Source organism: Pseudorca crassidens, chromosome 4, assembly GCF_039906515.1.
Source record: "Pseudorca crassidens isolate mPseCra1 chromosome 4, mPseCra1.hap1, whole genome shotgun sequence".
Taxonomy (NCBI): Eukaryota; Metazoa; Chordata; class Mammalia; order Artiodactyla; family Delphinidae; genus Pseudorca; species Pseudorca crassidens.
The window spans coordinates 122,446,876-122,469,359 of NC_090299.1; the positions used below are offsets into that span (position 1 = coordinate 122,446,876).

The 22,484-nt window shown below is 42.9% G+C and overlaps 2 protein-coding genes across 7 annotated transcripts in view; one reads left to right on the forward strand and one right to left on the reverse strand.

The window, feature by feature from the left end:
• The window catches only part of RNF175 (ring finger protein 175), a 76,869-nt gene extending 69,041 nt beyond the window's left edge, over positions 1-7,828 (forward strand). Inside the window, 3 exon segments of the mRNA XM_067734646.1 lie at positions 4,097-4,103; positions 7,714-7,754; positions 7,756-7,828. Of these exon segments, the coding sequence (XP_067590747.1) occupies positions 4,097-4,103; positions 7,714-7,754; positions 7,756-7,828 (121 nt within the window).
• Positions 7,829-9,012: 1,184 nt separating this feature from the next.
• On the reverse strand, positions 9,013-21,964 carry TLR2 (toll like receptor 2). 6 transcript variants are annotated; one of them, XM_067736611.1, is made up of 2 exons: positions 21,914-21,964; positions 9,013-14,858 (listed from the first exon to the last, which is right to left on the reverse strand). In XM_067736611.1, exon 2 carries the CDS (start codon positions 14,840-14,842, stop codon positions 12,485-12,487), a length of 2,358 nt encoding a protein of 785 aa, XP_067592712.1. In that variant the 5' UTR covers positions 14,843-14,858; positions 21,914-21,964; the 3' UTR covers positions 9,013-12,484. The 6 variants fall into 6 exon arrangements, with proteins under 6 accessions (XP_067592712.1, XP_067592711.1, XP_067592713.1 ...); XM_067736610.1 differs by lacking the exon at positions 21,914-21,964 and adding an exon at positions 21,769-21,903; XM_067736612.1 differs by lacking the exon at positions 21,914-21,964 and adding an exon at positions 21,539-21,652.
• Between the last annotated feature and the right edge of the window lie 520 nt (positions 21,965-22,484).

Consider the following 22,484-nt stretch of genomic DNA (forward strand, 5'->3'; position numbering starts at 1 on the left):
TCTTGCTTCCTTTATGAAAGATAAGATGATCATATGTGCGTGGGTTTATCTCTGGGCCTTCTATCCTGTTCCATTGATCTATATTTTGGTTTTTGTGCCAGTACCATACTGTCTTGATTACTGTAGCTTTGTAGTATAGTCTGAAGTCCAAGAGCCTGATTCCTCCACCTCCGTTTTTCGTTCTCAAGATTTCTTTGGCTATTCAGGGTCTTTTGTGTTTCCATACAAATTGTGAAATTTTTTGTTCTAGTTTTGTGAAAAATGCCAGTGGGAATTTGATAGGGATTGCATTGAATCTGTAGATTGCTTTGGGTAGTATAGTCATTTTCACAATGTTGATTCTTCCAATCCAAGAACATGGTATGTCTCTCCATCTATTTGTATCATCTTTAATTTCTTTCATCAGTGTCTTATAGTTTTCTGCATACAGGTCTTTTGTCTCCTTAGGTAGGTTTATTCCTAGGTATTTTATACTTTTGTTGCAGTGGTAAATGGGAGTGTTTCCTTAAATTCTCTTTCAGATTTCTTATCATTAGTATATAAGAATGCAAGAGATTTCTGTGCATTAATTTTGTAAACTGCTACTTTACCAAATTCATTGTTTAGCGCTAGTAGTTTTCTGGTAGCATCTTTAGGATTCTCTATGTATAGTATCATGTCATCTGCAAACAGTGACAGCTTTACTTCTCCTTTTCCAATTTGGATTTCTTTTTCTTCTCTGATTGATGTGGCTAAAACTTCCAAAACTATGTTGAATAATAGTGGTGAGAGTGGGCAAACTTGTCTTGCTCCAGATCCTAGTGGAAATGGTTTCAGTTTTTCACCATTGAGGACGATATTGGTAGTGGGTTTGTCATATGTGGCCTTTATTATGTTGAGGAAAGTTTCCTCTATGCCTACTTTCTGGAGGGTTTTTTAATCATAAATCGGTTTTGAATTTTGTCAAAAGCTTTCTCTGCATCAATTGAGATGATCATATGGCTTTTCTCCTGAAATTTGTTAATATTGTGTAGCACATTGATATTGAAGAATGCTTGCATTCCTGGGATAAACCCCACTTGATCATAATGTATGATCCTTTTAGTGTGCTGTTGGATTCTGTTTGCTAGTGTTTTGTTGAGGATTTTTGTATCTATTTTCATCAGTGATGTTGGCCTGTAGTTTTCTTTCTTTGTGACATCTTTGTCTGCTTTCGGTATCAGAGTGATAGTGGCCTCGTAGAATGAGTTTGGGAGTGTTCCTCCCTCTGCTCTATTTTGGAAGAGTTTGATAAGGATAGGTGTTAGCTCTTCTCTAAGCGTTTGATAGAATTCGCCTGTGAAGCCATCTGGTCTGGGCTTTTGTTTGTTGGAAGATTTTTAATTTCAATTTCAGTGCTTGTGATTGGTCTGTTCATATTTTCTATTTCTTCCTGGTTCAGTCTCAGAAGGTTGTGCATTTCTAAGAATTTGTCTATTTCTTCCAGGTTATCCATTTTATTGGCATAGAGTTGCTTGTAGTAATCTCTCGTGATCCTTTGTATTTCTGCAGTGTCAGTTGTTACTTCTCCTTTTTCATTTCTAATTCTATTGATTTGACTCATCTCCCTTTTTTTCTTGATAAGTGTGGCTAATTGTTTATCAATTTTGTTTATCTTCTCAAAGAACCAGCTTTTAGTTTTATCAATCTTTGCTATCGTTTCCTTCATTTCTTTTTCATTTCTTTCTGATCTGATCTTTATGATTTCTTTCCTTCTGCTAACTTTGGGGGTTTTTTGTTCTTCTTTCTCTAATTGCTTGAGGTGCAAGGTTAGGTTGTTTTTTTGAGATGTTTCGTGTTTCTTAGGTTGGCTTGTATAGCTATACACTTCCCTCTTAGTACTGATTTTGCTGCATCCCATAGCTTTTGGGTCGTTTTGTTTTCATTGTCATTTGTTTCTAGGTATTTTCTCCTTTCCTCTTTGATTTCTTCAGTGATCTCTTGGTTATTGAGTAGTGTGTTGTTTAGCCTCCATGTGTTTGTATTTCTTACAGATTTTTTCCTGTAATTGATATCTAGTCTCATACCACTGTGGTTGGAAAAGATACTTGATACAATTTCAATTTTCTTAAATTTACCAAGGCTTGACTTGTGACCCAACATATGACCTATCCTGGAGAATGTTCCATGAGCACTTGAGAAGAATGTGTATTCTGTTGTTTTTGGATGGAATGTCCTATAAATATCAATTAAGTCCATCTTATTTAATGTATCATTTAAAGCTTGTGTTTCCTTTTTTATTTTCATTTTGGATGATATGTCCATTGGTGAAAATGGGGTGTTAAAGTCCCCTACTATGATTGTGTTACTGTCGATTTCCCCTTTTATGGCTGTTAGTATTTGCCTTATGTATTGAGGTGCTCCTATGTTGGGTGCATAAATATTTACAATTGTTATATCTTCTTCTTGGATCGATCCCTTGATCATTATGTAGTGTCCTTCTTTGTCTCTTCTAATAGTCTTTGTTTAAAGTCTATTTTGTCTGATATGAGAATTGCTATTCCAGCTTTCTTTTGCTTTCCATTTGCATGGAATATCTTTTTCCATCCCCACACTTTCAGTCTGTATGTGTCCCTAGGTCTGTAGTGGGTCTCTTGTAGACAGCATATATAAGGGTCTTGTTTTTGTATCCATTCAGCCAGTCTGTGTCTTTTGGTGGGAGCATTTAAGCCATTTACATTTAAGGTAATTATCGATATGTATGTTCCTATTCCCATTTTCTTAATTGTTTTGGGTTTGTTATTGTAGGTCTTTTCCTTCTCTTGTGTTTCCTGCCTAGAGAAGTTCCTTTAGCATTTGTTGTAAAGCTAGTTTGGTGGTGCTGAATTCTCTTAGCTTTTGCTTGTCTGTAAATCGTTTAATTTCCATCAAATCTGAATGAGATCCTTGATGGTTAGAGTAATCTTGGTTTTAGGTTTTTCTCCTTCATCACTTTAAGTATGCTCTGCCACTCCCTTCTGGCTTGCAGAGTTTCTGCTGAAAAATCAGCTGTTAACCTTATGGGGGTTCCCTTATGTGTTATTGTTGTGTTTCCCTTTCTGTTTTTAATATTTCTTCTTTGTATTTAATTTTTGATCGTTTGATTAATATGTATCTTGGCGTGTTTCTCCTTGGATTTATCCTGTATGGGACTCTCTGTGCTTCCTGGACTTGATTAACTATTTCCTTTCCCATGTTAGGGAAGTTTTCCACTATAATCTCTTCAAATGTTTTCTCAGTCCCTTTGTTTTTCTCTTCTCCTCTGGGACCCCTATAAATCGAATGTTCCCTTGTTTAATGTTGTCCCAGAGGTGTCTGAGACTGTCCTCAGTTCTTTTCATTCTTTTTTCTTTATTCTGCTCTGCAGTAGTTATTTCCACTATTTTATCTTCCAGGTCACTTATTCATTCTTCTGCCTCAGTTATTTTGCTATTGATCTCTTCTAGAGAATTTTTAATTTCATTTATTGTGTTGTTCATCTCTGTTTGTTTGCTCTTTGGTTCTTCTAGGTCGTTGTTAAATGTTTCTTGTATTTCCAAGATTTTGGATCATCTTTACTATTCTATTTCCAAGATTTTGGATCATCTTTACTATAATTATTCTGAATTCTTTTTCAGGTAGACTGCCTATTTCCTCTTCATTTGTTAGGTCTGGTGGGGTTTTGCCTTGCTCCTTCATCTGCTGTGTCGTTCTCTGTCTTCTCATTTTGCTGAACTTACTGTGTTTGGGGTCTCCTTTTCACAGGCTGCAGGTTTGTATTTTCCATTGTTTTTGGTGTCTGTCCCCAGTGGCTAAGGTTGGTTCAGTGGGTTGTGTAGGCTTCCTGATGGAGGGGACTAGTGCCTGTGTTCTGGTGGATGAGGCTGGATCTTGTCTTTCTGGGATTCAGATCCACATCTGGTGGTGCATTTTGTGGTGTCTGTGGCCTTATTATGATTTTAGGCAGCCTCTGTGCTAATGGATGGGGTTGTGTTCCTATCTTCTAGTAGTTTGGCAAAGGGTGTCCAGTACTGGAGCTTGCTGGTCATTGAGTGGAGCTGGGTCTTGGCATTGAGATGGAGATCTCTGGGAGATTTTTGCTGTTTGATATTACATGGAGCTGGGAGGTCTCTTGTGGACCAGTGTCCTGAACTTGGCTCTGCCACCTGAGAGGCACAGCCCTGATGCCTGGCTGGAGCACCAAGAGCCTGTCATCCATATGGCTCAGAATAAAAGTGAGAAAAAAAGAAAAAAGAAGATTAAAAAAAATAAAGTTATTAAAATAAAAAATATTATTAAGAAAAAAAAATTTTTAAGCAGTAAAAAAAAGAAAGAAAAAACGGACAGGCAGAACCCTAGGACAAATGGTAAAAGCAAAGCTATACAGACAAAATCACACACAGAAGCATACACATACTCACTCACAAAAAGAGATAAAGGGGGAAAAATATATTTATCGTTGCTCCCAAAGTCCACCTACACAATTTAGGATGATTCGTTGTCTATTCAGGTATTCCACAGACGCAGAGTACATCAAGTTGATTGTGGAGATTTAATCCACTGCTCCTGAGGCTGCTGAGAGAGATTTCCCTTTCTCTTCTTTGTTCGCACAGCTCCTGGGGTTCAGCTTTGGATTTGGACCCGCCTCTTTGTGTAGGTCGTATGAGAACATCTGTTCTTCGCTCAGACAGGACGGGGTTAAAGGAGCAGCTGATTCAGGGGCTGTGGCTCACTAAGGCTGGGGGGGGGGGGGGGAGGAGGGTACGGAATGCAGGGCTAGCCTGCGGCAGCAGAGCCCAACATGATGTTGCAACAGCCTGAGGCGCGCCGTGCATCCTCCCAGGGAAGTTGTCCCTGGATCACGGGACCCTGGAAGTGGTGGGCTGCACAGGCTCCCAGGACGGGAGGTGTGGATACTGACCAGCTACACAGGCTTCTTGGTAGCTTAGCGTCCCATGCCCGTCTCTGGGGTCCGCGCTGATAGCCACGGCTCACGCCCGCCTCTGGAGCTCCTTTAAGCAGTGCTCTTAATCCCCTCTCCTCGCGCACCAGGAAACAAAGAGGCAAGAAAAAGTCTCTTGCCTCTTCTGCAGCTCCAGAGTTTTTCCCGGACTCCCTCCTGGCTAGCTGTGGCGGACTAGCCCCCTTCAGGCTGTGTTCACACAGCCAAACCCAGTTCTCTCCCTGTAATCCGACCTCCGAAGCCCGAGCCTCAGCTCCCAGCCCCCAACCGTCCCAGTGGGTGTGCAGACAAGCCTCTCGGGCTGGTGAGTGCTGGTCGGCACCAATCCTCTGTGCGGGAATCTCTCCACTTTGCCCTCTGCACCCCCGTTGCTGCGCTGTCCTCCGTGGCTCTGAAGCTTCCCCTCCACCACCCGCAGTCTCCACCCACGAAGGAGCTTCCTAGTGTGTGGACACCTTTCCTCCTTCACAGCTCCCTCCCACTGGTGCAGGTCCCGTCCCTATTCTTTGTCTCTGTTTTTTCTTTTTTCTTTTGCCCTACCCAAGTACATGGGGAGCTTCTTGCCTTCTGGGAGGTCTGAGGTCTTCTGCCAGCGTTCTGTAGGTGTTCTGTAGGAGTTGCTCCACATGTAGACGTATTTCTGATGTATTTGTGGGGAGGAAGGTGATCTCTACGTCTTACTCTTCCACCGTCTTGAAGCTCCTCAAAACATATTTCTCTAAAACTCTGAAGCAATTCTTTTGTTGCCCAGATTATGTAAATAATTTGCTAGGCAAAGTTCCAGTGGTATTAACACCTGCTTCTTCCGATGTGTACCTAGTAGTAAATCTTGTTTTGTAATTTGGAGGCATGTGTTAAGGCCAACAAGGAACAAAATTTCGCCTGCCCCACCGGCTGCGGTGGGGGACGGGGGTCAGAGGGCCTAGAGAATTTTTAATTTCATTGAGGCTGGATCTTGTCTTTCTGGTGGGCAGTTCCATGTCTGGTGGTGTGTTTTGGGGTGTCTGTGACCTTATTATGATTTTAGGCAGCCTCTCTGCTAATGAGTGGGGTTGTGTTTCTGTCTTGCTAATTGTGTGGCATAGGGTGTCCAGCACCATAGTGCTGGTCGTTAAGTGAAGCTGGGTGCTGGTGTTGAGATGGAGATCTCTGGGAGATTTTCTCCGTTTGATATTATGTGGAGCTGGTAGGTCTCTTGTGGACGAATGTCCTGAACTTGGCTCTGCCACCTGAGAGGCACAGCCCTGATGCCTGGATGGAGCACCAAGAGCCTGTCATCCACATGGCTCAGAATAAAAGGGAGAAAAAGAAAGAAGATAAAAGGAAATTAAATTTAAGTTATTAAAATAAAAATTATTTTAAAAAAAATTTAAGTAATAAAAAAGAAAGAAGAGAGCAACCAAACCAAAAAACAAATCTACCAATGATAAGTGCTAAAACTATACTAAAAAAAAAAAAAAAAAAAAAAAAAAAAGACGGACAGACCGAACCCTAGGACAAATGGTAAAAGCAAAGCTATACAAATTCACACACAGAAGCATACACATGCACACTCACAAAAAGAGCAAAAGGGAAAATATATGTATATCGTTGCTCCCAAAGTCCACCTCCTCAATTTGGGATGATTCGTTGTCTATTCAGGTATTCCACTGATGCAGGTACATCAAGTTGATTGTGGAGATTTAATCCGCTGCTTCTGAGGCTGCTGGGAGGGATTTCCCTTTCTCTGTTCACACAGCTCCTGGGGTTCAGCTTTGGATTTGGACCCGCCTCTGTGTGTAGGTCGCCTGAGGGCGTCTGTTGTTTGTTCAGACAGGACGGGGTTAAGGGAGCAGCTGCTTCAGGGGCTCTGGCTCACTCAGTCCGGGGGGATGGAGGGGTACGGATGCGGGGCAACCCTGCGGCAGCAGAGCCCAGCATGATGTGGCAACAGCCTGAGGCGCGCCGTGCGTCCTCCCGGGGAAGTTGTCCCTGGATCCCGGGACCCTGGCAGTGGCGGGCTGCACAGGCTTCCGGGAGGGGAGGTGTGGAGAGTGACCTGTACTCGCACAGAGACTTCTTGGTGGCGGCAGCAGCAGCCTTAGCGTCTCATGCCCATCTCTGGGGTCCTCGCTGATAGCCGCGGCTCGCGCCCGTCTCTGGAGCTCCCTTAAGCGGAGCTCTTAATCCCCTCTCCTCGCGCACCAGGAAACAAAGAGGAAAGAAAAAGTCTCTTGCCTCTTCCGCAGCTCCAGACTTTTTCCCGGACTCCCTCCCGGCTAGCCATGGTGCACTAGCCCCTTCAGGCTGTGTTCACGCCGCCAACCCCACTGACCTCCGAAGCCCGAGCCTCAGCACGCAGCCCCGCCCGCCCCGGCGGGTGAGCAGACAAGCCTCTCGGGCTGGTGAGTGCCGGTCGGCACCGATCCTCTGTGCGGGAATCTTCCTGCTTTGCCCTCCGCACCCCTGTTGCTGCGCTCTCCTCCACGGCTGCGAAGCTCCCCCCTCCGCCTCCCGCAGTCTCCGGCCGCGAAGGGTCTCCTGTGGAGACCTTTCCTCCTTCACAGCTCCCTCCCACTGGTGCAGGTTCCGTCCCTATCCTTTTGTCTCTGCTTTTTCTTTTTTCTTTTGCCCTACCCAGCTACATGGGGAGTTTCTTGCCTTTTGGGAGGTCTGAGGTCTTCTGCCAGCATTCAGTAGGTGTTCTGTAAGAGTTGTTCCACATGTATATCTATTTCTGATGTATGTGTGGGGAGAAGGTGATCTCCACATCTTACTCTTCCGCCATCTTGAAGCTCCTCCACACACACTTTTTATATGGACAAATCCTGGACTGGTTATCTGGTGGCCTGGCAACCCGTGGTGATAGGAATCTTCCAAGGCATTAATTATTCACTAGGTCTGGAATAGCATGGTACACCTACCCCAGAAACAATGTATTGCATGTTGAAATATTTTCTAATCCTTAATCGTACATTTAATATTGACATTCTTTTCTAATTTTTTATTATTATTATTATTTTTTGCGATACGTGGGCCTCTCACTGCTGTGGCCTCTCCCGTTGTGGAGCAACAGGCTCCGGACGCGCAGGCTCAGTGGCCATGGCTCACGGGCCCAGCCGCTCCGCGGCATGTGGGATCTTCCCGGACCGGGGCACGAACCCGTGCCCCCTGCATCAGCAGGAGGACTCTCAACCACTGCGCCACCAGGGAAGCCCTTCTTTTCTAATTTTAGAGATGACCCCAAGAATTTAGAGAACTGAATAACAACTGGCACTTTGTCTTGTGTAAAGAATTTAAAGAGAAGCTGAGCAATGGAATAAACAAATAAAGCGTGCTTTGCATCCTTCCGATTACAATCGTTTTCTAATCATCGCATCTGACACATTTGGTACAACCCACTGTGGACATCCCACCTCTACTTTGGCTTACAGTGATCTCATCTGAGGCGTGTTTCAGAGGTTTGCAAAGTACTCCTCACGTACAACGTTGAGTTACAACAAGTACCTTCTTATCAGTTCAACATCTTCAAAGAAGTAGGCAGAGTTGTTAAATCTATGGTTTTAGAACAGAGTCTTTTGTGTTCTTTGTGCTTGTTACCACGTGGCAGCTTTGGCACCACAGAGCCCTTCTGTGCAGAGAGCACTCCTGAAGCCTCTAGCACCAGTGTGTTGCAGTCCACTCAATGGGCCAGAGCTATGCTGGGTTTCCTGGGGCTGCCCCATGCACTCAGCCCACCCAAGGGCTGCACTAAAGGGAAGAGAAGCACTCTCTTCTTCTGTGCCACTCTGTTCACACACACACACACACACACACACACACAGTCAATCCATGGCCATACTCTGCTTTTATTTTCTTCACAGCATTTCCTGAAATCATATCATAGACTCATTTGTTTACTGTTTGTCTTCACCTCCATGAAGACTGGGAATTTTATCTGTTTTGTTCCCTACTATCTCTCCAGCACTTGGAGCAGTACCTGGCACATAACAGGCACTCAATAAATATTTGCTGACCAAATGAATTAATCCAGCAAGAAAGAAAAAATTAACAGAATTGGGAAGACCAGTCAAACAAATTAACCCAAGAATATGTTGAACTCCCCAAAATTAATTCATTTTAAATTACTGGTCATTTGTTAAACAGCCAACACTGTCTACATCACACCAGACATCTATTCTGCAATACGTGAAGACATTACACTTGTATGAAGTAGAAAAGAAACAAATCTATTGTCGGAAACATTGGCGACGCATTGCAGCAACTTGGATGGATCTAGAAGTTATCATACTAAGTGAAATCAGTCAGAAACAGAAAGACAAATACCACATGATATCACTTATATGTGGAATCTAAAATATGACACAGATGAACTTATCTATGAAACAGAAACAGACTCGCAGACATAGAGAACTGACTTGTGGTTACCAGCGGGGAGGGGGAGTGGGGTCAGGTTGGATTGGAAGTTTGGGTGAGCAGATGCAAACTATTATATATAGAATGGATAAACAACAAGGTCCTACTGTATAGCACAGGGAACTATATTCAATATCCTGTGATAAACCATAATGGAAAAGAATATGAAAAAGAATGTATATATGCATAACTGAGTCACTTTGCTGTACAGCAGGAATTAACTCAACATTGTAAATCAACTATACTTCAATAAATTTTTTTAAAATATCAGCAACGCACTTAATGCTATACAAAATTCCATTGCAGTTGTAATGACGATAACTCACATTAAGATTTTTCTGGTTGGTAATATTCCTTCTTGAAACTGCTCAGTGCTTCAGTATTACAGCTGGCTCATCATCCAGATTATTAGAAGATTTAACTCTGCTTTATTTCTCTACTCAGCAAACATTTCAACAATTCAATATTTATTACGTACCAGGCACGTGCAAGGATTAAAGAGATAAATCAAGATTTTTGAACTTACAGGCTACAGACAAATAAAAGACCTCACAACTGGATAAAGCACCAACTAAAAATTAGTTTGTCTTTTGTAGCAGAGCCCTTAAATGCACCTCTGATGTATTTGCTATCTGCCTTTTATGGAGAGCAGAGTGAAGACCCTTTAGGACTCTGGGTAAGTAAACCAGCATGTGTCTTCATGGAATTCTGAATGACCCTCAGAGTTCAGAAATGTTAGATAATTACTAAACAATATCAGAAAAAAATAAAGATGCTATTTCCTTTACACAGTTTAGGCATTTAAAATCTAATCTCAGGGGCTTCCCTGGTGGCGCAGTGGTTAAGAATCTGCTTGCCAATGCGGGGACACAGGTTCGAGCCCTGGTCCGGGAAGATCCCACATGCCGCGGAGCAACTAAGCCCATGCGCCACAACTACTGAGCCTGTGCTCTAGAGCCCGTGAGCCACAACTACTGAGCTCATGCAACACGACTACTGAAGCTCGCGAGCCTAGAGCCCGTGCTCCACAAAAAGAAGCCACTGCAATGAGAAGCCCACGCACCACAGTGAAGAGTAGCCCCTGCTTGCCACAACTAGAGAAAGCCCGTGAACAGCAATGAAGACCCAACGCAGCCAAAAAATAAATTAATTTTAAATAAATTAATTAATTAAATCTAGTCTCAGTTTTGTGAAGTAATATGTATATACTACTCAGTTACCAGTGGTTATCTCAAGGTAAAGGGATAAGAGCTGATTCTTAATTTCTTTTATATGCTTTTGTTTCTTGTCCAAATTTTCTACAGTTTAACATTTGCAATGAGAAAAATAGATTATTTTTAAAATATTATTTTAAATCTATCAATTAACTATGAAGCTTTTCTATTGCTGTTTAAATTATTGAAATTAAATCTACAGGTCAAGTCCACGTTAAATTTGTCTGGTTCTCATGACAATTAACATTGTGCTTAATGTAGGAAGGAAATAGAGGACTAAAGCAAAAAGTCCATTTTGTGTTTGGTTTCTGTGGCATCTCAAGTCTCCTTCTCCTGAACTTGTCTATTTTTTTCTTAGGCTGGGTACTCCATTACACTCTCCCGGGAGTTTGTGTGAGATAGAAGAACCCACTGTTTGGGTTTCCCAAGGACTAAAGCCTGTCCTGCACTTAATGAACTTATTTCTTTGGGATAACTTTCTGCAAACGACAGAAAATATACCCTAGATCCCTGCTAGTACTCATAACACAAAAACATTCATTTACAAACCATAATATATAAGAGGACTTCCTTCTTGGAAAATAATAATAATAGCTAACACCTACCACAGGCACCTGTCACCCTGTGCGAGTACCCCATGGTACCCATTCTCATAGGGTTGGTCCTCATCCAGGGGCACATGCCAGTGCTTTACTGATAGTACTGCACCTTGACATCTACATCAGACCCTACAATGTATTTATTATTATCCCTATCTTAAGGACAGGAAAATATTTGGGATCAGATTGAGTTGCCCAAAGATACATGCATACTAACCCAGGTCCTTCTGATTCCAGACCCCAACTAACCACACAGACCCAGTTCTGGCTGAGGACTGAGCAAGGTCACTTCCTTTCACATGTGGTTCCCAGCTTAAGGAGTGAGTTGGATGAAGTCCATAAATAGCTCCTCACTTTTAAATTTAATGTATTCACTTAATGTCTTATTATCTAGATTCTAAAAATTAACATATGGAAGTAGTATCTATCTTTTAAATTATTGTGTATCAAATATTTCTGAGTCATTGTGAAGAACCTCTAGGTCTATACTTGCTTAAAAATCTATTTAGCTCATACATACTTTCATAATGTTTCAAAAAGAGAAAAAATCAGAAACAAGACTTTTTAAAGAAGGAAAAAGCAACATGATGCAAGGGAAGCCGACTAGAAGATGGGGCTGAAAGCAGAGTAACCAGACACTAAATTAGAACTTCACACATAGTTAAAGGCTGAAGATCTGAGTCAGGGATATAGGGGGATTCTTTCAAATCCTTCAAAACTGAGTATATATTTCATTAGTTTCATTTTCATAGAAATACATAATTTACTGCATCTTGGGTTATATACCCTCTCTCAAGTAACTATGGCTGGAGAAACTTATCAAATAGCGAGAAAGACAGATCCAGTTCATATGAAAATATACCTTCTAGGGTTTTTTGTATCCCGTGAAGCTTAATGAGGACACACAGCACTTTTTTTTCTAAGAACAGCAATAACATTTTGCCTTGCTGCTCTTGAGAGCAGTCAGGCACAGAAGGGACAGCTGCGGGGATGGAGAACGACCTCTACAGACATGCGTGAGTCTCCTGGCAGAAAGCTGACGGACACAGTCATTTGAAATCTTCTGCTCATTTCTGCTGTTTCCTAATGAACTAAGTCAATTGGTACAGATAATTCAGATATCAATAATGCAGTGAGATCATGATTATCTCATAGGATAAAGAAAAGCCCAGAACCATGTTTTTCCAATCTGGTAGCAGCTTTTGAACAGTTTTAGTTGTTTCAGTAAGCAAGTCCTCATTCATATAGTTTACATATAATTGGGTCAGAATGGACTTAGTTATAACTAGTGATAGAAAGACCACCACCAGACCAAGACTGACCCTTAATGAAGGATCCTAGGACTTTATTGCAGCTCTCAAATTTACCCAAAACCCTTCCTGCTGCGTCTCATCAGCGGGCCACTCCAAGTAGGTCTTGGTGTTCATGATCTTCCGCAGCTTACAAAAACGCTGGGGGATGGCCTTTTTCTCAATGGGCTCCAGCAGAATGAGAATGGCAGCATCGTCGTTCTCATCAAAGAGACGAAAATGGGAGAAGTCCAGCTCGTACTTGCACCACTCACTCTTCACAAAGTTCTCAGAAAGCACAAAGATGGTTTTGTGGCTCTTTTCAATGGAGTCAATGATATTGTCGATAATCCACTTGCCAGGAATGAAGTCCCGCTTGTGAAGACACAACTTAAAGGGAGGTCTGAAGTGCTCCAGCTCCTGGACCATGAGGTTCTCCACCCAGTAGGAATCCCGTTCACTGTAGGACACAAAGGCATCATAGCAGATGTCCCTGCGGGGAGCCTTCCTGGGCTTCCTCTTGGCCTGGAGCCAGGCCCACATCATCTTCATGTACCACAGTCCGTGGAAACGGTGGCACAGAACTCCCACGAGCAGGAATGACAGGAAAAGGGCACAGCACACGGCAGACACCACGGCTGCCCTGTGGCATTCGGAAGGTGAGAGCCGGGTGTCCCGAACCCGCTGGCCCCGCACGGAGGATGGAGAGTCACACAGGTATTCTTCTGGCCAGTCGATCAGGACCTGGGCCAGGGCCTGCTGCCCCTGTGTGAAAGACAGGAAGTCACAGGAGCAAACGAAACTGTTGCCACCAGCTTCCAAAGTCTTCAGTTTTTGAAAAGAATCAAGTTGCTCCTTAGAGAAAGTAGTTATTATATTTCTGCTGATTCTCATAACTAATAACACAGGTAAAAAGGAGGCATCTGGTAGAGTCTTCAACTTATTTCTGGAAATATAAAGTTCTTTGAGTTTTGGCAAAATCAAAGAAAATGAATCGAGATTGTTATTGCTAATATCTAAAATTTCCAGTGTCTGGGGAATGCAACGGGTTAAACTTTGTATTCTTGTGCTGGATAAGTTCAAATATTTCATTTTTCCTGCCCACTGACAAGTTTCAGGCATTGAATGAAAATTATTCTTACTGATATCAAGGTTAGTCAGGTTTTTCAGAGTAAGCAAAATTTCTCCAGTTTTTTTTAATGATTTCAAACGATTCTGCCTTAAAACTAAGGTTTTTAGGAAGGGCCAGGCATGCTCACAGGCTGAGTTTTTCAAGGTTTCTTCAGACATTAAGTTTTCACTGAGATCCAAATATTCTAATGATTTTAAATGTTGTGAAAGTAAACAAGGAACCAGAAAAACCTTACTGTTTTCTATTGTGATTCTTTTAACTTTTCCTGTGAGTGAATATATATTACTCAGATCATGAAATAAGAAAAACTGTGGGACATGCAACTTCCGTATTGTTAATGTCTCCACGTCACGTAGGCGTTTCATTGTCTCCAGAGTCAATGTCCTAAAATCACCAACTCCATCATGGGTACAGTCATCAAACTCTACTTCTAAGCCTCCAGAAGCATAATTAAACAGTTTCACAACTTCAGTAAAACTTTCGTCAGTGATTTGCACATTTCTAAATGTAAACTTTTTAATCGATGTATTCGTTTCACTGATGGATACTTCTGAAAAATGAAAAGTGTTCAAATTAGTATCTCTCAGTTCTAAATGTTCTAAGGAACTTAAAATATCTACAAAAATCTCCAACAGTAAAACAGGCTGCTTCAGATGAAGAATCAGATGGCTGATGTTCCGGATTGACTTTAAACTCTTCGGCGCATATGTCTGCAGATTTGGAGCATTAATCTCAAGTTTCTCAAGAAGAGTTAGCCCAGCGAAATCCTTTTCCTGAATCTCAGTGAAGCTGTTACTATTTCCTACTTTCAGGATTCGTAGATTTGGGAGATGAGAAAAAAGAGATCTTTCCCCGAGTGTTTTGTATAAATTTCCCAGTAAGTTTAAGAATTTCAAGGCAGAAAGGGATCTGAACCAGGAGGATGAGAAGTAAGATAAACGATTGTAGGATAAGTCCAAATATTCAAGACTCCTCAGCGAAAAAAAAGAATCTTCCTCCACCGTGTGAATTTCATTGGCCCCCAGCCTCAGAGTCCTGAGGTTCACACACCTCCGCAGGTCGCTGTTGCTGACATAGGTGATCTCATTGCTGGACAGGTCAAGGCTTTTCACAGCTGCCGTGAGCCCTGAGGGGATGGAGTTTAAAGATCTGGAGCGGCCATCGCAGACACCAGTGGGGTCACAAGACAGAGAAGAAGCCTGATCAGAGGCTCCTTCCTTGGGGAGGCTGATTACAGACCCCAAGACCCACACTGTCCACAAAGCAGGTGGCATTGTCCAGTGATCTCACCTACAAAGAAAAGAGGTTCAAATGAGTGATTGTGTTTGACACCATAGCTTAATTCCAGTTCTTGAGAACAGTTTTGTAAGATGTAGCACGTGCGTACACACACACACACCAAGACATAACTGACAGGGAAATGGAATGTATGAATAAGAATAAAAAATGAATTCCCTGACACATCCAGCAACAGACTGCCACTGAACAATGACTTAAAGGCACAGTACCATCTAGGAATATGCAGCAGGACCAAACGTGGGTTGAAAGATGAAAGTAAATGAATGATGGAGGATGAAAAAGCAAGCAGTTTAAGGGCTAGGCTTAACCATATGCATTTACAACTTCGTATTTGTATACTTCAGATCTTATATTGGAGCATGCCCCTTGCCTGTCCTGATGCCCCCATGAGTTAGAGATCTCACAGTGCCAAACCACAGCTCTCCTTGAACAACTTTCACTGAATACAGCTCCAGGAGGAGCATGCTCTTTAACCGAAAGAAAAAGGTCCCATGCTTGTCAACCTGTCTTGCACTTGGCACTAGCAGGTGGAAGGGGTGCTGAGAACCCCAGGCAGAGCAAGGTGGTTTGTTGGGCGGAGGGACAATCAGACCATCAGAACCTTCTCATCTGCAGTGAACTAAGTGCAGGAAGCAGTGTTTGACTCGGCACATTTTTCAAAAGATCATTCTGGGGAAACAATCAACAGTATTACCTTTGCCAGTACTCACGTGTCCATCTAAGGGTCAGTCTGTTTGAGGGCTCTCTAATCTGATCCAATGTCTATTTGTCTATCTTTGTACCGGTAACACACTATATTAAATGTATGACATATCTTCATATCCAGGAGAGCAAGGCCTTCCTCCCTGTTCTTCTTTAAGTGAGTCTTAGTCTTGGTGCTTTGCATATTCTTATAAACTACAGAATCAGCTTATCAGTTTCAAAAACAAAACCCACTGATTTTTCTAAAATAAATTTATTTATTTTATTTTTGGCTGTGTTGGGTCTTCGTTGCTGCACATGGGCTTTCTCTAGTTGTGGTGAGCAGGGGCTACTTTTCACTGCAGTGCGCAGGCTTCTCATTGCAGCGGCTTCTCTTGTTGTGGAGCACAGGCTGTAGGTGCGCAAGCTTCAGTAGTTGTGACACTCGGGCTCAGTAATTATGGCTCACGGGCTTAGTTGCTCCGCGGCATGTGGGATCTTCCCGGACCAGGGCTTGAACCCGTGTTCCCTGCATTGGCAGGCAGATTCTTAACCACTGAGCCACCAGGGAAGCCCAAACCCATTGATTTTAGTTGGCAATGCCATGACTCTATAGATATTTTGGAATTATTGACATCACTACAATATTGAATCTTTCAATCCATGAGCATGATATATCTTTCCATTTATTTGGGTCTTCATTACCACAATAATGTCTTATGATTTTCTACACAGAGGTCTTGAGCATATTTTGTGAGGTTTATTTCTAGACATCTGATACTTTTGAAGTTTGGAAAATAGTCTTACTTACTTATATGTGGCATATACCTATATATACAGAGAGAGAAATTCAATTAAGTTTTACATATCTACCATGCATTGAGCAACCTTGCAAAACTAATTCAGCAATTTCACAGTTTGTAGATTCCTTTTAATTTTCTACATACACAATCGTATCATCCAGGTATAATGATGGTTTTATTTACTTTTTCCAATCCTTATACCTTTACTTCATTGTCTTGATTAATGAATGTTGAATTTTATCAAAACTTTTTTTCTTCCTTATTGAGATAAGAACATTTCCTCCTTCATTTTGTTAATAAATATCGGTGACTACAATGGATAAATGTGTTAAAGCAACCTTGCATTTTTAGAATAAACCCACATTCGTCTGGATATATTATCCTTTTTATATATTGCTGGATTTTATTTATAATATTTTGTTTAGAATTTTTGAATCTATATTCAGAAGTAAAATTGCCCTACAAATTTCTTTCTCCTAATGTCCTCATACAGTTTTTGTTGTTGTTTGTTTTTGTTAAATACATTAATTTAACAGCTACAGAATGATTCAGATTTTCTTTTTATTCTTTTGTCAGTTGTGTTTTTCAAAGAAGTTATCATTTTCTTCCAAATTTTCAAATTTACTGACATAGTTGCTTTCATCCCCTTATTGTTTTAATGTCTGCAGGACCTCTATTCTATTCCTTAGATGGTATTTGTGCCTGCTTTCTTTCTCAATTGTCTTGCCAGAGGTTTATCGTTTTTATTAGCATTTTTAAAAATTTATTTATTTTATCCATTTATTTTTGGCTGTATTGGGTCCTTGTTGCTACGCGCGAGCTTTCTCTAGTTGCAGCGAGCAGGGGCTACTCTTCATTGAGGTGCACGGGCTTCTCATTGCAGTGGCTTCTCTTGTTGTGGAGCACGGGCTCTAGGCATGCGAGCTTCAGTAGTTGTGGCGAACGGCCTTCAGTAGTTGCGGCACACGGGCTTCAGTAGTTGCAGCGCACAGGCTTAGTTGCTCCATGGCATGTGGGAGGTATCTTCCTGGACCAGGGATCAAACCTGTGTCCCCTGCATTGGCAGCCAGATTCTCAACCACTGCACCACCGGGGAAGTCCTATCAGCATTTTTGAATAACCAACTTCTCACTCTATAAAGCCTCTATTTATTTTCTATTTCATTAATTTCTACTCATATTACTATTTACTTCCTTCTGCTTTCTCTAGATTTATTTTACGGTTCTCATTCTAATTTCCTGAGATAGATGCTTCCTCATTAATTTTCAGCCATTCTTCATTTCTAATATATCCATTTCAGGTCATGCATTTTCATCTAAACACTAGTTTAGCTGTATTGTCCATGTCTCTTTCTCTTCTGTTCTTTCCATACTTTTTGTCTCTTCAAGTTTCATTCTATGTATTTTCTTCTGATCTATTTTCTAGTTTATTTTCCTTTCTTCAGCTATGTTTAATTTACTGTTAAATCCATCCACTGCTTTTAAATTTTTTGATTATTACAGTTTTCATCTATATCATTTCTATTTGGTTCCTTTCCACTTCTGCTATGTCATTTTTATAGTTTTAAATTCTCTGACAGATTTTTCAGTTTGTCTTTCATTGCGTTAAGCACAGTCTGACAGCTGCAGAGCACTTTTGACAGCCTTAGAAAGCAGGGAGTTAAATGTTAAGGTCTGGGGCAGTCACAGATGGGATAGATAAGGCCGAACTAGAGGAAAACAAGTCCTCACAGGTTGCATCACAGCTTTGACTTATCTGGATGGCTCGGGCAGCCTTGATCTCTGAATACGGACTAAGATTATTTCTGGAACGCTAGTGCTCATGGGTACCTACAGAAGCAAAGGAAAATTTTCTCCAGAAGAAGAAAACATCATCCTAGCCCTTAGATTTCTTTCTGGAAACAATTTTTCAAATAGAATGTCCAGTAAAAAATGAAAAACAACTGGGCACTAATGAAAGCAAGGTGATAAGCATGAGAAAAGCAGAAACAGAAGACAACAGAAACTAACCCATAGAGGCCGCAGATCTAGCGTTGTCCCCACCTCTAAAACTGACAGGGTTAAGATGAAATGGCTATTACTATTTGGCACTATGTCTATCCCATTGTCTTTCTGCTTAAACGGTTGTTGAAAAAAAAATCCTCTTAGTATAATTGTACTGGAGGACCAAAATTTACCTGATTTTTTCCACTTCGTAACATATTGCACAAATCTTAAGAAATCTATACCAATTTTTGGCTAAGATGTAAGGTCAAATACGTTCATTTTTTATTTTTCCTGGCTTTTTCTCTTTAAAACGTAAAATTTATAAGAGCAGAGATCTTGGGCTATTTCATATACATATTATATGATACCTATTACACGGTAGGTTTTCAACAAATAATAATTATTGATGATGCTAAAACTACAGTTAACAGCTTGACACTTTAGGTCAGAATTACTTGTCTCTCCTCCCATTTTCCCAATACACTACAGGAGGGGGCAGAGAAGTCCTCAGTGTAAGACACTGAGAAAGGGAAGGGCGATGGCTCAAGTTAGATGGAGTGGAGTCAGATCTAATAAAGGCTGTGGATCTGCACAAAGTACAAAAATCATCTGCTTAAAGAATTCAGAAAGTTGCCAGAGTGGTGAGGAATTATTAGTCCAAGACTCAGGATAGGATGGAAGTCTGAGGAGTAAGCCTGGTGTTAGAGGCGACTTAGCTGAGAGGAAGTTGAAGCCCTGTGGCCCAGAGTGAAACCAGAAACAGACGCCCACTTTAGGGCGAGGGCTGAGATGCCTGGGTGAAGCCAGACTAGAGAAGGACTCATGGCCCAGCGCATGGTAGAGAAGTGACAGTGGGCTCTCCATAAAGCCAAGCACAGAGAAAAGGCTACGCCATATGTGAACAGGGGCCTCAAAAATCTCTGCCCTCTGACCCAGGGTCTCCACCTGGCTAGAAGCTAGCCTCCTAGAAATCTCCCATAAGAAATCAAAACCCAGGCCTGCCACATATGCTGGTGTGGATCCAAATATTAAAAGATATAATAACTAAGAATTTTTCAGAACTGAAGAAAAACATAAATTTACAAATTATAAATGCATATTGAATCCCAAAGAATAGAAATTCCTCATCTAGCCCCCAAACAATGGAATAACAGCCTCAAAGGGCTGAGAAAACATACCTGTTAGTCTAGACATCTCTACCCAGTTAAATAATCATCCAAGAGTAAAGATAAGACATTTTCAGACATTTGTAGACCTTCATTGAAAGAAGTACCCCAAAACATATGTTCTTCAACACATGGAAAATCAACCAGGTAAGAGTAGGCAACAAGAAGCAACAAGTGGATTTTTTTAGTGTAACGATAGATAAGAAAGACAGCACTCAGAAACTCAGACATGGGTTTCCTGCATGAGGAAAAAGTAATGTAAATTTTAAATGACACTGTGGAGATAAAAAAAAATTTTTTTTCGACAAGCAAACCTATTTGGGAGGAGTAAGTACAACTTAGATTTACTAAAATATCTTTATGAGGTCACACCCAAGGTGCCACATACAATAAATTATGCTCAATCACTGAAATCAAAACAAGATATTTAACCAACCAAGCCAAATTCTTAAGTAAAGCAATGAAAAAAAATAACTGATGGCTTAGAAACTTCCAAAACATGTTGTCAACTTCAGGTCATTTTCATAAAATTGATACATTATAAAAAGTTTAAAGAAGACACAAAGGTTCTCTGCTTAGAACAGGAAGAAGAAGAAACTTAAAATATTGGCGAATAAGTCATTTTCAAGTAATCAAGTCAGGATATTTGCCTTTTTCTTTTCTTTTCTTTTCTTTTTTTTTTTGGTGTCTACTTTCAAGTCAGCCATCCTATCTCCCAGTTGCTTTTTGGTAAAGATCTGAGTTAGTAACAGTGCAGACAAGACCTTCTGCAAGATTACAAGCATCTCACCCGGCTGAATTGTTTACACCCTGAACAATTTCTCTCTCTCTCCCCGCCCTTTTTTTTTTTTTTTTTCTTTTTTCAAACAGGAAAAACACTATCCTGGCTGACATCCAAGTTCCATACACAAGTTGTCATTTATAGACGTTGACGAAGTTTTAATGGCGTGAAGCCCCCCCGGAGCAGAGACCAGGCTCGGGGTTGGGGAGCGAGAGTCCTAGGCAGATCCGAGTCCTGACCCTGTCCCATTGCTGAGCCCTGGTGGCCGAAATCCCACCTTTGGAAGTTGGGTCCCAGCGGTAAGCAGTGAGCGCAGACGCACCGCCAGCAGGACGCACCTATGCAACCTTGAAAGCCTCTACCTGAACCTCGTCACCGCCGCTCCGAGTGAAGGGGGCAGGGGCGACCGGGGCGCCCTGAGCCGCCGGCGAGAGGGCTGCCCTTCGGGAACTGGAGCCACTGGCCACCCCGCCTCCCGGAACGCGGCCGGCCGCAGCGCGGAGCCCGCGGAAGCTCCCCGCGGCGCCCCATCGGAGGCTGGATGGCCCCGCCAAGGCCCGCGGGCACCGGGACGCCAAGGGCTGGGCGAACCTCGGCCGCACCCCCGTCCCTTTCCGTGAGGTCCCCGCTTCTCTCACCTCGGCGGGGCAGGTGTCCGCATTCCCGTGCGGGGCCTAGCAGACGGGGCTGCAGGAGCGTCGACGGCCTCGGGGCCGGGGACTCCCCCCTTCCCCGGGCCCGCGCCGCACTACTGGGGTCCTGGGTGCCGCCGACTGGGAAGCGAGGATGCCCGGCGCCCGCGTCCGCGCCTCGGCCACCCTGGGACCCTGCCCGCCCGGTCCGGGAAGGGCTGCGGAACGAGGAAGCCCGCCGAGCGTATTTTCGGCCCGATGTATCCGGAGAACGCGCAGCTGCCGCCAGGCCGCGCCTTCTGCCGCCTCCGGCCCGGACCTGCCCGCGCCCCGGAAGAGTGCGCGGGGACGCTGCGTGTGGCCGGCGCCCCCTTCTCCAGGGTGCGGGGACCACCCGTTCCGCGGAGCGCGCCTGTCACCTGTGGCCTGGGGCCCGCCGCCGCTTCCCTTTCCGCGGGCTCCGTCGGGTGACCGTGACCCAGGTGCTACCCCACCGCCGCCTGGTGCCTGGACCGGGTCGGAGGCGGGCGCTGGGGCCAGGGTGTGGGGAGACGCTTAAGGCCTCCGCGTGGGATTCCCCCAGCACAGAGTTAGATTTCGAAACCAACGAGAAGGCTTATTACCCAACCACTATTTTCTTGAAGCCTCGGGCACCCAAAGCCTCTTACTGCCCTGAAACACGCCGTCTCCATTCTTCTGCGTCCTTGGACGCCCAAATTCAGGCTCACGAATCATGCCTCTCAGCCACCTCCCACCCCCACCACGACCTTTTAAACACAATTTCCCGGTCAGTATATCTCCAGGGTCCACTTCCACCCGCAAGTCTATTCTCTCCTGCATTAAAATAACTCACCAGTCACTATCCAAACCAACGCAGCAAGATTTTGCCTGAAGAGCGGATAAGGACAGCCCAGATTTTTAAAAAATTTCAATCTTGTGGCGGTCCCCTGGTGGTGCGCTGACTTTCCCTAGCACCCACCTCCCATCCCTGCTCTTACCGTGAAAAGATGTGGGCTCCCCCTTATGTCTAAGATTTTGAACATAAGTCCTTCCCTTGCGCGTTTCCATCCCTGTTTCTCAAAATGGGTAATTCCCAAAACGAACAGTCTTAGATTGGCTTTCTTCATTGCCACAGAAACTAGTGAGACATGTTTGTAAGGGAAACTAGCTACCTTTTCAAAATTAAGCTGCCTTAATATTCATAAACTATATTTTATTTTCATAATTACATTTGACCTTCCCAAATTGAGATTGGAGGCTGAAGAAGCATTCTAGTTCCTCTTTGACACAGGAGGAAATGCCATGCAAATTCTAAGTGCCAGAATTGAGATTTGAAACCAGAATTTTACCCTAAACCCAGGGTTCTTTGTGTTACCCTATTCCACATGCCTAGTCTTCATCAAAGGCTCCAGCCTTAGGCAAACTTAATCTATAGGCATGAATATGAACTTGAGGAGATGGAGTCTGTTTTTCTATACAGTTTACTGATTACCGTGGGGACATTTCTCTGCATCCCTGACCATCCAGGCTCTCCAGCTGTCTGAAACACTTTCTTCTTATTACTTCAAA